Below are 15,000 nucleotides of genomic sequence, written 5' to 3' on the forward strand. Positions count from 1 at the left end.
AATCTTAACGTTTCGAAAAATAAACCGAAACGGATCCATTTCGGTTTATTATTCGAAACTTTACGATTCATTTTCATTTCTTACCGTGGCTGTTTTCCTCTCATCTTTGTGTACACGTTACTGTGTTTGTGTTAATTGTGTAACTTAATTTTAGATAATGAATACTAAATGCGTATAATATTTAGACGCTTTTACGGTAGATTCAAGCCTACTCATCATTTTTATTCACAATGCCTTATATTCATACAGACCGACTAAGGTTTATTCATCAGCTTTACTCATCGATTCACGCCGTTCCCATAAAGACAGATTCAGGTTTATTCATCAATTTGACTCACGCCATTTCCCATATTTTCTTGTCTGTTACACTCACGCCCCCTCATATTTCCCTCACACGCAGTTATACTCAATCCCCCTCATATTTTCCTCCCTCGCTGTTATACTCAACCCCCCTCATATTTTCCTCACTCGCTGTTACACTCAATCCCCCTCATATTTTCCTCACTCGCATTTATACTCACGCCCCCTCACATCCATAAAGATAGACTCCGCTTTATTCATCTTTTTAACTCGTCGTCGTCTTTTTCTCCCTCGCAGTTATATTCCCCGGAGCTGGAAGGCGACAGGTACAGCGGGGGACGTGGCCAGCCCCTGGAGATGTTCAGCATGGACTTCCATTACGAGAGTGCGAAGTGAGTACATGGAATGAGCTTTTGGGAGGGGGAGGGGGGGGAAGGGGGAGAGGGGTAGGGGGAGAGGGGGAAGGAGGGGAAGGGGGAGAGGGAGAGGGAAAGGAGGGGAAGGGGGAGAGGGGGAGTGAGGGAGGGGAAGGGGAAGGGGAAGGGGAAGGGGAAGGGGAAGGGGAAGGAGAAGGAGAAGGAGAAGGAGAAGGAGAAGGAGAAGGAGAGAGAGGAGAGAGGAGAGAGGGAGAGGGAGAGGGAGAGGGAGAGGGAGAGGGAGAGGGAGAGGGATAGAGAGAGGGAGAGTGAGGAGAAAGGGAGAGGGAGAGGGAGAGGGAGAGGGAGAGGGAGAGGGATAGGGATAGGGATAGGGATAGAGAGAGGGAGAGTGAGGAGAAAGGGAGGGATGGAAGGATTTAGGATTTTGTTACTTACTAAACGATCAATTAATTAATCATGATTAAAATGTGTAAGTAGTGGGTAAGTATATTCAAACATTTTTGTATATACGTGCATGAGATTATCAAAAGTATGTGTTGCTCATATGTACATAGTCTGCTTGTGGCTTCTAAAAGACATACATTATACGTAAATTTCGCTGGCCTTATTACCTAATTTTTTTTTTTTTTCATTTATTGGCCGATATTCGAGCTTCCTTTTTTTCCAAAATTATTGCGTCTATCCCTCTGCGTCTCGTTTATATCCTCGTTCTTGTTTTCTTCTTTCTAAACTCCAAAACTCATTCTCACTAAACGAGAACTGCTTAATTAATAGATATATCCTTCGAAATAGATGATCTCTGTCTCACAGAGTCTCTTCGAATGAACTGGTATTAACTGATTTAAACTGGAATGATGTGAAATGGCTTGATTACTTGTGTATGTTAAGGTGGGGTTAAGTTCATTATTATTTTGTGTCATTATCATTATTTTGATCATTGTCAATATTTCCGGCCGAGGTAATATATATATTTTGAAGGATGATTCTATTCTCTGTAAACCCATTTACGCGTATACTTTAACCATATTAATAATTCCAAAGGCCTAAAAAAATAGGCCCGTACCTAATAGAGGAGAGCGCCGTCTACATAGCGAAAAGGTGCTAAAGTGCTTCTTTAAAAATGTAAAGTTCCCGAAGAACCTAGTTTCCCTAGTAATAAAGATCTCAGATGTACTGTTAACTTGCCTAAGCAAATATATTAATGCCCCATGTAGCGGAAAAAAACGAACATATATATAGTGCTGCTCCAGATAACATTAAAACATAAGCTCGTAATTCCAGGAGAGCTCCGTCTTCCTAGCAGGAAACCGCTCAATTGTAGCGAACCGGACACAGAGATTAATCCCGGATACCGTAAAAGAAAAAGCTCGTACGCATGTGAGAGCTCCGTCTCCCTAGCGAGAAATCGCTCAAATGTGCCGCTAACCTGCTAAATCCCCCTTCTTTAAATCGAACGCATAATCTGCTCCCGGATAGCGTATCATCGCTTTGATTGTCTCTATCAGATTTAATATCACTATCCTTAACTGCTGTTTGATCGTCGCAGGTTAATCGTTTCGCACGCGTGTATTTATTTAATGATCTTACTTATCTCTTTATTCTTTATCGGGTTTATCATCCGTTACATTCGTCGCGTTGATATCCTAATTCTTGAAACGTCTTCGTGTGTGGGAGGGAGTGGGGGGGGGGGGGTTGTGTGAATGTGTGAGTGTGAATGTGTGTGTGTGTGTGTGTGTGTGTGTGTGTGTGTGTGTGTGTGTGTGTGTGTGTGTACGTGTGTGTATATGTGTGTGTGTGTGTGTGTGTACGTACGTACGTACGTACATGTGTGCATTTTTACCGTCGCAGCAGGAGGTCGAAAACACCCTAGAACTTTTTACGGACATTCTTTCATTTCTTACGAAAAGAAAACACAACATTCTCCCTAACTTTAACCAATTTCACACTCCATTTAACAACCTGACGAAATCAATTCAAAACTTCGCTTCCTATATATTTATTTGTCGTAAATAAAACTTTCCATTCGCTTCAGCCTGGGGCCTTTCGTTACGTAGAATGATGCATTCGTATTTAATCACCAGCGTTATCTAGCGGTTATCAGGAGAAATCAAGGTAGCTCTGATAACCAACACGAGGTCCAGATACGCCCCTAGTCAGCTGGTTCTGAAAAACCTCGTTAATGACCCGAGTCTTCATTCGATAAATTGGAGGTAATTAACGCCGGTTTCGTTGATATCTTAATTGACGGGAAGATGATTTAATAGCGAGAGATGTTTATATCTTCGAAAGAGGAATTTGGGGCTATGTTGACGGTGGGGATGACACTGTATCGGGGTCGAGTCTCAGTCTCAGACTTTGGACAGAGGAGAAAGAGGCATGACGACACAGAATGGAGGAGAGAGAATGGTGGAATGAATGGGGAGATAAGAGAGAGAGAAAGAGAGAGAGAGAGAGTGAGTGAGTGAGTGAGTGAGTGAGTGAGTGAGTGAGTGAGAGAGAGAGAGAGAGAGAGAGAGAGAGAGAGAGAGAGAGAGAGAGAGAGAGAGAGAGAGAGAGAGAGAGAGAGTGAGTGAGTGAGTGAGTGAGACAGAAAAGAAGAGAGTGTGAGTGAGACAGAAAAGAAGAAAAGGAGAGAAAGGGAGAGATAGGGAGAGGGGAGAGGGGAGAGGGGAGAGGGGAGAGGGAAGAGGGAAGAGGGAAGTGGGGAGGATAGAGAATAGAGAATAGAGAATAGAGAATAGAGAATAGAGAATAGAGAATAGAGAAAAGAGAAAAGAGAAAAGAAAATAAGAGGAGGGAAAATATACACTGCACACAGATTGGTCCTTATTAGCTCATTATGACTGAATACTAATTTCACAGTTGTTATTGTTATCACTGTTCTTGTTGTTATACTTGTTATCATCATTATTACAATTATTTTCATTATCATTATGATGATGATCATTATTAATGACTATTATATTTCTGTTGTTATCATGTAGTATTTTGCGGTATTCAGATAAATAGAATGAATGAATTATTTTACCCTTTACATGAAAAGGTTCCACGGTTCACGATTATTTAACTTTTTTGGTTTTTGAAATATTCGATGCCCAAAGAATGCGTTAATCTCTCTCTCTCTCTCTCTCTCTCTCTCTCTCTCTCTCTCTCTCTCTCTCTCTCTCTCTCTCTCTCTCTTCTCTTTCTTTCTGTTTTTCGCTCTCTCTGCTTGTTCTTTTTTTTTTTTTTTTTTTTTTTTTAAATTCTTTATCTGATGCGTTCGATTTTTTTCTTATTTCTATCTCTTCTCTTATCAGTTTTATCGAGTTGTTGGATAATAAAGTCCAAGTCATCGCCGAGCTTCTCGCGTCTGCTCGCTTTCGGACGATTTTTTTTTCTTGGAAATTTATTTATCGTTTGAAATTTTAGATTTTTTACTTAGGTATTCTTTATTTTTTGGAGGGGGGGAGATAGATAGATAGAGAGAGGGAGAGGGAGAGGGAGAGGGAGAGGGAGAGGGAGAGGGAGAGGGAGAGGGAGAGGGAGAGGGAGAGAAAGAGAGGGAGAGAGAGAGAGAGAGAGACAGAGACAGAGACAGAGACAGAGACAGAGACAGAGACAGAGACAGAGACAGAGACAGAGACAGAGACAGAGACAGAGACAGAGACAAAGACAGACAGAGACAGAGAGAATCTAACGATATAAACCATAAAGAATCCCCCCCCCCAAAAAAAAAAAATAGACACTCCCCCACCCCCTCAAAAAAAAAAAAAAAAAAAAAAAACATTCGAAAAGAAATAAAAATATATACCCCATGCTCTAAACTCCACCATCCCTGCCACAGAAGACCAGTGACCTCGTTTCCCACTCGAGAAATGACCTTATCCGATCGGTATCACTGGCAAACCGACTCGAGCGGAAGTGGTTCGGAACCGCTGCTCTTCCCGGTTCGCGGTTCGCCTGCCAGGTAAAAGAATTGTCTATTGTTATTATTGTTATTATTATTATTGTTGTTGTTGTTGTTGTTCTTGTTATTATTACTACTATTATTATCACTAACTCTTCCTTCCTCCTCCCCTTTCTCCCTCTCCTCCTTCGTCCTCCTCCTCCTCCTCCTCCTCCTCCTCCTCCTCATCATCATCATCATCATCATCATCATCATCATCATCATCATCATCATCATCATCATCATCAGCATCATCATCATCATCATCATCATTATTATCATCATCATCATCATTATTATCATCATAATCATCATCATCATCATCATTATTATCATCATAATCATCATCATCATCATCATCATCATCATCATCATCATCATTAATCGATATCAACTTATTTTTCATTGTCACTATTTTTTTCTTCAGAGTGCACACGACACAAATAGGAAGCATACAACTGATAAAATATTTTTAAAACCTATTTTAATGAGATACAATATTTTATACTTTCATTTTTGGATGAAAGATATATCGATTAATTAACTACCGGCAGTGAGATGCAGCGTTTTTTTTTTTTTTAATGATTTTGATTGTGCTTTTAATCAGTTTGTTTAGGAAAGGTTGATAAAAAAAAAAAAAAAATACAGTACTGTATGATATGCGGAAAAAAAAATCTCTCGCTCGTTTGAATACTTTCTTACTCTCTTTATTGTTCTCTTTCTCTCTCTCTCTCTCTCTCTCTCTCTCTCTCTCTCTCTCTCTCTCTCTCTCTCTCTCTCTCTCTCTCTCTCTCTCTCTCACTCTCTCTCTCTCTCTTTCTCTCTCCCTCTCTTTCAAGAAAGAAAGAAAAAGAAAAAAGAAAGAGAAAGACAGATAGTGAGAAAGACAACTAGAGAGAGAGAGAGAGAGATAGAGAGAAAAAAGAGAGTAAGAAAGAGATAGAGAGATAACAAGAAAGGAGAGAGAATGAGAGAGCATGAAAGAAGGGAGAACGAGAGAGCGAGAAAGAGACAATTGAAGTATTAAATGAAAGACGCCCAGAACAACAACAATCACAACAACAACAACAAAAACAACAACAACAGTAACTGCACAGGAAGCGACTATGTGGAAGCATGTGGTCAACGTATTTTGCTTATGTTGATTAATATCTAATTATGATTTGACAGTCTGTTTTCACATGCTCTTATTTAAACATCATTCTTATGCGCGTTCACGAAGTAACATCCGCTGTTTGATAATTACATTCATGTGTATATATTTATAATAATATAACCAGAATGTTGTGATGGAGGGGGTGGAGGTGGAGGGGGAGGTGGAGGTGTGGGTGGAGGTGGACGTGGAGGTGGAGGGGGGTGGGGGTGGAGGTGGAGGTGGAGGTGTGGGTGGAGGTGGACGTGGAGGTGGAGGGGGGTGGGGGTGGAGGTGGAGGTGGAGGTGGAGGTGGAGGTGGAGGTGGAGGTGGAGGTGGAGGTGGAGGTGGAGGTGGAGATGAAAAATAAGTAGAATAATAAGGTGAAGAACGGCAATAAGGCAACAACAATAAGACAACAATCACAAAAAATAACAATCACAAAAACAACAATCACAAAAACAACAATCACACAAAAAACAATCACAAAAACAACAATCACAAAACCAGCCCTCCAAACAGCGGCAACAGAAAATGACAAAAACGTTTTCCTTCGTCGAACCAGATCCGAAAAACGTTCGTTCCTTTTCTGTCTTAAGCCCATGAACGTTTTTTTTAAATTCATTAATTCATTCAAGGTTTCGAAGGCGGTTCTTCATGCATGTATTTATTTTTGTATTTATATTTTTATTTGTTTATTTGTTTTTTCGTCGATTTATTGTTCTAATATTATTTATTTTGGTTCGTCAATTTAATTATTTAATTATTTATTTATTTATCTATCTATTTGGATTCTGGTTGATTGTTATTTGTTTATTTGTTTGCCTTCATGTAATATATATATATATATATATATATATATATATATATATATATATATATATATATATATATATATAGCTTCCTCTTTGTCAATAATAACATTTACACCCCCCCCCCCCCCACTCTCATCACCATTAATCACCCCCACCACATTACCATCTACTGCCATTCAACACCACGACCTCCTCCCCTTACCAATTCAAACATTCCCAACCTCAAAAGTCACTCTTAAAAGGATGCACTTCATTAAAATTTCGTCGCGTGAGGAGGCCTGGCCCGACTCGCCACATCCGTCGCGCTGGGTTCAGTGAATGTTATTTTGCGGCGCCGGGGATATTTAATGCCCGTTATGCGTGGGTGAATTATCGCGGTTGGGGGAGAGGGGGAGGGGAGGGAGGGAGGGAGGGGTTGGGGAGGGGAGAGGGGGTTGGGGAGGGAGGGGCTGGCCAGGGGAGAGGGGGTTGGGGAGGGAGGGGCTGGTCAAGGGAGAGGGATATTTAATGATTGTTTGTGTGGGTGAAATAGCGTGATTGGGGGGAAAGGGGTTGGGGAGGGAAGGGGAAAGGGTTGGGGAGAGGCTGGGGAAAGGGTTGGGGAGGGGTTGGGGAGAGAAGGGGGAAGGGTTGGGGAGGGGGTTGGGGTTGGGGAAGGTGGTTAGGGATGGGAAGGGTTTGGAAATGGAATCTAGAGGGTTTGAGGGATGGGGAAGGGGTTGGGGAGGGGCCATGTGTTGGGGGTTGGGTGGGGGAATGCAAATGAGGTCATTGTGTAGGAGGATTCGATGGGGGGGGGGGGGTCAGTTGAAAATTAATTTGTGAAGGTCATGAGGCATTATAGGGGGGGGGGGGCATGTGAAGAGGGTTATTGAGAGGTTATGCGTGTATGTTTGCGTAAATCTACATACATCACATATCTATCTATCTATCTATCTATATATATGATATATCTAAGCATATCTATATGATATATCCATACATATGCCCACGTGTATACATACATACGTACGCATAATCACGGATATGTCTGTTGTAATGTACATGCGTAATGTGTCTTGATATGTCCATACGTGTTTTGTGTGTCGGCGCCACAGGATACAGCTGGTCATGGTTGGATGATCGCTTCTGCGTGTTTCAGTGGTCAAGCGAAGACTGCGGTTCGGTTGTCGTGGTGTTCCGTCGTATTGTTTTACTGGTGTCGTTTTTTTTGTGTGTTTTTGTGTGGATTTATTCGTTAGCGTGTGTTTTTTCTATGCTATGATTATTATTATTGTTAAAATTATTTTTATTGTTGTGTTTTTTTTTTTTTTTTGGGGGGGGGGGGGATTTATTCGATAGCGTATGTTTCTTCTATTCTATGATGATTATTATTATTATTGTTATTATTAAAGTAGTGGTGAATGATTTTATTCGTGTGTATGTGGATTTTCCTTTGTCTACAGAGGTAAAATAAATATTGTTGTTTATTTTTGAGACTTGCGCACTCGATCGGACAGAGAAAGAGAAAACTAAGGGAAAGAGAGAAGAAAGAAAGAAAAGGAAAGATAAAAAAAAAGAGAAACAGAAATAAGTAAGAAAATATGAAAGTGAAAAAGGAAGGTAAAAAAAAAAAAATCAGAACATTAAAAACACAGAGAGAGAAAAACGAAGAAAAGAGAAAGAAACAGAGGAAGAAAAGTAAACGAAAACAGAAACCTAAGAATAAAAACGCGAAACAGAAATAACAAGAGACAGAGAGAGAAAAACGAAGAAAAGAGAAAGAAACAGAGGAAGAAAAGAAAAAGAAAAGAGAAACAGAGAACCAAAACGCGAAACAGAAATAATAAGAGACATACCCACATATCAAAATAAAACACAAAACAAATACAACTCATGACCTACAGTGTAAGGACAGGACAGCAGGACGCGGGGCATAGGTCAACCCTTTCCGACTCGACTGCACTTGGTGTGACTTTGGACAAGCTGTATGTTTGCCCTGCGTTTGTGACGAGGAGGAGGAGGAGGAGGAGGAGGAGGAGGAGGAGGAGAAGGAGGAGAAGGAGGATGGAGGATGGAGGATGGAGGATGGAGGATGGAGGATGGAGGATGGAGGATGGAGGGTGGAGGATGGAGGATGGAGGATGGAGGATGGAGGATGGAGGATGGAGGATGGAGGATGGAGGATGGAGGATGGAGGAGGAGGAGGAGGAGGAGGAGGAGGAGGAGGAGGAGGAGGAGGAGGAGGAGGAGGAGGAGGAGGGGGGGGGTGTGTGTTGGTGGTGTTGGTGTTGGTGATGGTGAAGGAGGAGATGGAGGAGGGGGATGAGGAGGAAAAGAAAGAAGAAGAAGAAGAAGAAGAAGAAGAAGAAGAAGAAGAAGAAGAAGAAGAAGAAGAAGAAGAAGAAGAAGAAGAAGAAGAAGAAGAAGAAGAAGAAAAACAGACGCAGAAGTATAACGGACACATACGAATGAAAGTAAATTAACTTTCGCAACTTGAAGAATTCCCCCCCCCCCTAAAAAAGGAAACCTCAAGTAAAAAAAAAAAAATCGAAAAACAAAATTAAAACCAAAGATCGAAAACCAGAAAACCGCCATTCTAACCTAGACTTCCAGGAGGAGGAGGAGGAGGAGGAGGAGGAGGAGGAGGAGGAGGAGGAGGAGGAGGAGGAGGAGGAGGAGGAGGAGGAGGAGGAGGAGGAGACCGGAGACAACAAACCGAAGGACCATAACCCCAACATTTAAAAAAAAAAAAAAAAATCCCATATTTTCGTTTTTGTTTTCTCTCGTAACATCCCGTCAATGGCCAAGGAGGCTCTGAGCGACGTCCTCGGAGACTCCTGGCTGTCTACTGTCATAGGAAGCAGCGGTTGCCTCACGCCTGGGAGGAAAATTCGTGTGGTTATGCAAGCGCCGGGTCGTCGATGCAAGAGAGAGGCAAGAGAGAGGGAGAGGCGAGAGAGAGGCGAGAGAGAGGCAAGAAAGAGGCAAGAGAGAGGGAGAGGCAAGGAAGAGGTGAGAGAGAGGCAAGAGAAAGGCAAGAGAGAAGCAAGAGAGAGGCGAGAGAGAGGCAAGAGAGAGACAAGAGAGAGGCAAGAGAGAGGTGAGCGAGAGGCAAGAGAGAGGCAAGAGAAAGGCAAGAGAGAGGGAGAGGCGAGAGAAAGGCAAGAGAGAGGGAGAGGCGAGAGAGAGGCGAGAGAGAGGCAAGAGAAAGGCAAGAGAGAGGGAGAGGCGAGAGAGAAGCGAGAGAAGGAGAGGCGAGAGAGAGGCGAGAGAAAGGCAAGAGAGAAGGAGAGGCGAGAGAGAGGCGAGATAGGGAGAGACGAGAGAGAGGCGAGAGAGAGGCGAGAGAGAGGGAGAGGCAAGAGAGAGGCGAGAGAAGGAGAGGCGAGAGAGAGGCGAGATAGGGAGAGGCGAGAGAGAGGCGAGAGAGAGGGAGAGGCAAGAGAGAGGCGAGAGAGAGGCGAGAGAGAGGGAGAGGCAAGAGAGAGGCAAGAGAGAGGCAAGAGAGAGGCAAGAGAGAGGAAGAGGCAAGAGAGAGGCGAGAGAGAGGGAGAGGCGAGAGAGGAAAGAGAGAGGCAAGAGAGAGGCAAGAGAGAGGAAGAGGCAAGAGAGAGGCGAGAGAGAGGGAGAGGCGAGAGAGGATAAGGTCCTTGGGTTCTTCTCAGTAAAAGGTGTGTGTGTGGGGGGGGGGGGGGTGAGTGGGAGATGAAAGGGTGGTGTAATGGGGGAGGAGGAGAGAAAGAGAAGAGGAGGGGGGGATGAGAAGGGGGGTGGGGGTGGATGCTGTGGGATTTTGGGGGAATTGGATCCAGTGTTACTTGTTGTTTTTGTTTTGTTTCTCTCTCTTATTTATCATTTGTCTTTTTTTTTGTTTCCGTCTCTGGCTGTGTTTGTTTCCTTTTCTGTCTTACTTATGTCCTTGTTATTGTTTTATTGTCCTTGTTGTTTCTGCTTTGGTCTCTTTCTCACATATACTACTAAATACTACAATTACTACTGCTACTATAACTACTACTACAACTACCTCTACTACTACTACTACTACTACTACTACATTACTTCTACTACCACTACTACTACTACCATTCTTATTACTACCATCACAGCAACTACTACTACTCTTACTACTATTGCCACTACAACCACTACTACTATTACAACCTTAATTACCCTAACCCTGTCACTCTCAATTAACCCTAATTACTTAGTCATATCCACCATAACTCTTCAAAACAATGGTAATTTGATGACCGGGTCGCGTTTTCTTCATTTTTTAAATTTATCTTCATTCTTTGGCTTTCTCCTTCTATTTCTTTTTTCTTCTTCATTATCATTATCAATATCATTACCATTATCATTGTTATCATCATCATTACCATTATCATTGTTATCATCATCATCATCACTATCATTATCATTATCATTATCATTATCATTACCATTATAATTGTTATCATCTTCATCATCATCATCACTATCATTGTCATTATCATTTATCATCATTTTATTACTATTATTATCACCACTATCATTATCCTTATCATCATTCTATCTGCTAGTGTTAATACCATCACTACTAATACTAACAGCAATATGAATAATCACCCATTACTGTCAAAGATCATCATTACAACACTATTAACAGCAACATCATTAATACAACAAATACGACAAATCAAATACAACAAACAAACAAAAAAAGAAAAACAAATGAACAAAAAAATCGGTAAAACCCAAAGATCTACTGATGGCAACAACACATCCTTTTCATTTTTAAGGGACACATCTCCAAATTTCCAAGTTTTCAAGAGGGCAAGTTGGGGTGAGGTGGGGGGTTGGGGGTTGGGGAGTTGGGGGGGACAGGAAGATGGTGGGGGGGGGGGGGGCGTTGGTAAACAGGGGAATGTTTGAATTTTTTTTTTTTTTTTTTTTTTTTTTTTGTGTGTGTATCTGTCTCCGGTGAGCTTTGTGAACTTGCGAAGAGGGAGAAAGGAGAAAAGGAGAGAAGGTGGTAAGGGAGAGGGAATTAGAGGAGAAAGAGGACAAGAAGAAGTAGGAGGAGGAGGAGAAGGAGGAGAAGGAGAAGGAGGAGGAGGAGGAGGAGGAGGAGGAGGAGGAGGAAAAAGAAGAGGAGGAGAATGAATAGAAGGAGGGAAAGAAGGAGGAGGAGGAGGAGAAAAAAAAAAAACAAGAAGAGGATAATAATAATAAATGAAACAGATATGTATACAAAAAGAACCAGAATCAGAACAAAAGAGAGCCATAAAAAAAGTAAAACAAAAAAAAAAGTAAAAAAAAAACAAAAAAACTGAAAAAGAGCCAGCCAAAAACCCAGCAGCACTCCACCATCTCCCGAACTTCCAATTGGCAACTGACGCTGTCCTTGAAGAGATGGAAAGACGCTCTTACACTCACGCTTCCCGTGCAATCTTTTGTCCTTTCTAAGAAGTCCTCGATTTCCAGTGACCTTTCGCACCTGAAGCTGAAATGTAAACAATGACTCTTTGTAAATGTGTTGTGTTTTTTTGTCGTAGTTCATATGGTATGTTTGTTTGTTTTTTATTTATTTATTTATTATTATTATTGTTATTACTATTATCTTTATTATTATTAATATTATTATCATTATTTTTATTTTTATTATCATTATTTTTATTTTTATTTTTATTTTTCTTCTTCTTCTTTTTATTATTATTATCATCAATATTATTATTACCGTTATTATTATTATCATTTATTTACTTATAATTTTTTGGGAGGTGTATATATGTCGATTTGTTATTTTTGATATTTTGGTTTAAAATTTTAGTTTAAAATGACCTTGTGTTATACAAAAGCCATTGCCTAATTGTCTTTCTTCTTCTTCTTAATCTTATTCATATTCTTATTCTCTTGTGTATCCTTCTCCTCCTCTTCGCCCTCAACATCATTATAATCATCATAATCACTATAATCATAACCATCATTATTATAATTACTATCATAGTTATCACCATTTCATAACCATCATTATTATAATTATTATTACCATTTCATAACCATCATTATTATAATTATCATCATAGTTATTACCATTTCACAACCATCATTATTATAATTATTATCACAGTTATTACCATTTCTAATATAATTTTAATCACTACTACAAATAATAATATTTTCCCCTTTTTTTCTCCTTTTATTTTTCAGTGGGATGTACAGCAGCCGAGGGGCTATGTACACCCCTACTGTACAAGATGTGCCTTCCACGCCCACCAATATGTGGCCACAACAAGGTAGGTGTACAGAAGGAGGGAGGAAGGAGTGAGGGAGGGAGGGAGGGAGGGAGGGAGGGAGGGAGGGAGGAAGGGAGGGAGGGAGGGAGGGAGGGAGGGAGGGGGGGAGGGAGGGAGGGGGGAGGGAGGGAGGGTGGGAGGGAGGAGGGTGGGAGGGTGGGAGGGTGGGAGGGAGGGAAGGAGGAGGAGGGAGGAGGAAAAAGGGAGGAGGAATGAGGGAGGAGGGAGGAAGAAGGAGGAAGGAAGGAAGAGGGAGGTAGGAAAAGAGAAATTGGAGGAAAGGTGAGGGAGAAGGGAGGGAAGAGGGAGGGAAGAGGAAGGGGGTAGGGAAAAGGGAGGGAAGGAAATAGAAAGGGGGAGAAGGGAGGAGGGATAAGGAGGGAGAAGAGAAAAGGAAAAAGGAAAGTTAAGAGAAAGGAGAGAAAAAAGGAATTAGGAAAAGATAGGGACAAGAAAAAAGGGAGGAGGGAAAAGACGGAGGATGGAAAGGAGAGCACAAAGAAAGAAGAAGAAGAAAAAAAAGTTAAAATCCAGAATACAAAAAAAAAAAAAAAAAAAAAAAAAACAATGAAAACAACAAAAATACAAAAAACCGTACAAACAAACAAACACACACAAAACAAAGAGACACACAAATAAATAAAAGAGAGACAGAGAGAAGGAGGAGGAGAGAGAGGATACGTAACATTAACATATTTGCATATTTGGCCAAACCCACACATCCCTTCACAAGCCCCCGAAGGATTGGGAAAATCCGAGCTCAAGAAAGGATGTTTGAGACTACACGTTATGGGGCTCCTAGTTGCTCAGCGGCGCCGGAGGATAGTGGATGAGGGTGGATTGAGGGTGGATGGGTGGTGGATTGAGGGTGGATTGAGGGTGGATGGGTGGTGGATTGAGGGTGGTAGAGGGTGGATGGGTGGTGGATTGAGGGTGAAAGGATGGTGGATTGAGGGTGGATGGAGGGTGGATTGTGGGTGGAAAGAGGGTGGAAGGATGGTGGATTGAGGGTGGAAGGGTGGAAAGAAGGTGGAATGGTGGAAGGGTGGTGGATTGAGGGTGGAAGGGTGGAAGGATGGTGGACTGAGGGTGGAAGGGTGGAAAGAGGGTGGAAGGATGGAAGGATGGTGGATTGAGGGTGGAAGGGTGGAAGGATGGTGGACTGAGGGTGGAAGGGTAGAAGGATGGTGGAAGGGTGGAAGGATGGTGGAAGGGTGGAAGGGTGGAAAGAGGGTGGAAGGGTGGAAAGAGGGTGGAAGGGTGGAAGGATGGTGGATTGAGGGTGGAAGGGTGGTGGAAAGTGGGAAGAAGGATGGTAGAAGAGTTAACTTGTCTATGCGTTTACTTATCTATTTGTTTTGTTTACCATCTATTTATATGCTTCTTACTTACTATTCACTTACACATTTTTTTCATTAGGAAGCACTTACCACTATGCATTTCCCTGTTATCTTCCCTCATTTCAACGCACCTTTATACAACCCCCCCCCCCCCCACACACACACACAAACACCTCTTTAACCACACCCATTTTCTTCTCTCCCACGCCCACCCAGTGGACTACGGTGTACAGGACCTGGGTGCCATCAAGAACACGCCCTCCACACCGCCCATCAGCTTCACGCCCAGAGTCTACCCGAGCACCCAGGTGACGCAGCGACAGGCCTGCCCTCTGCCGGCCAATTCCACCATCCCTTCGCTCAACCAGGTGAGTCGGGTTGTTGTTATGGGTTGGGTGGAGGGCGTTAGGTGGGTTGGGGTTGTTAGTGAGTGAGAGAGAGAGAGAGAGAGAGAGAGAGAGAGAGAGAGAGAGAGAGAGAGAGAGAGAGAGAGAGAGAGAGAGAGAGAGAGAGAGAGAGAGAGAGAGAGAGAGAAAGAGAAAGAGAAAGAGAAAGAGAAAGAGAAAGAGACAGAGACAGAGACAGAGACAGAGACAGAGACAGACAGAGACAGACAGAGACAGACAGAGACAGACAGAGACAGAGACAGAGACAGACACAGAGACAGACACAGAGACAGACACAGAGACAGACACAGAGACAGACACAGACACAGAGACAGACACAGAGACAGACACAGAGACAGACACAGAGACAGGGACAGAGACAGGGACAGAGACAGGGACAGAGACAGAGACAGAGACTGGGACAGAGACAGGGACAGAGACAGAGACAGAGACAGAGACAT

General features: G+C 42.4%; 1 protein-coding gene across 6 annotated transcripts in view; it reads left to right on the forward strand.

Annotated features, from left to right (window-relative positions):
- Positions 1-15,000, forward strand: part of LOC125040111 (transcriptional regulator GZF3-like) — a gene marked incomplete at its 5' end in the record, with an annotated part of 38,583 nt that overhangs the window by 5,828 nt on the left and 17,755 nt on the right. For 5 of the 6 annotated variants that reach the window (XM_047634618.1, XM_047634621.1, XM_047634620.1 and 2 more), the window contains 4 exon segments: positions 598-692; positions 4,507-4,629; positions 12,728-12,813; positions 14,370-14,521. In XM_047634618.1, the coding sequence (XP_047490574.1) occupies positions 598-692; positions 4,507-4,629; positions 12,728-12,813; positions 14,370-14,521 (456 nt within the window). 6 annotated transcript variants of the gene reach the window in all.

This window comes from Penaeus chinensis, chromosome 28, assembly GCF_019202785.1.
Source record: "Penaeus chinensis breed Huanghai No. 1 chromosome 28, ASM1920278v2, whole genome shotgun sequence".
NCBI classification, from domain to species: Eukaryota; Metazoa; Arthropoda; class Malacostraca; order Decapoda; family Penaeidae; genus Penaeus; species Penaeus chinensis.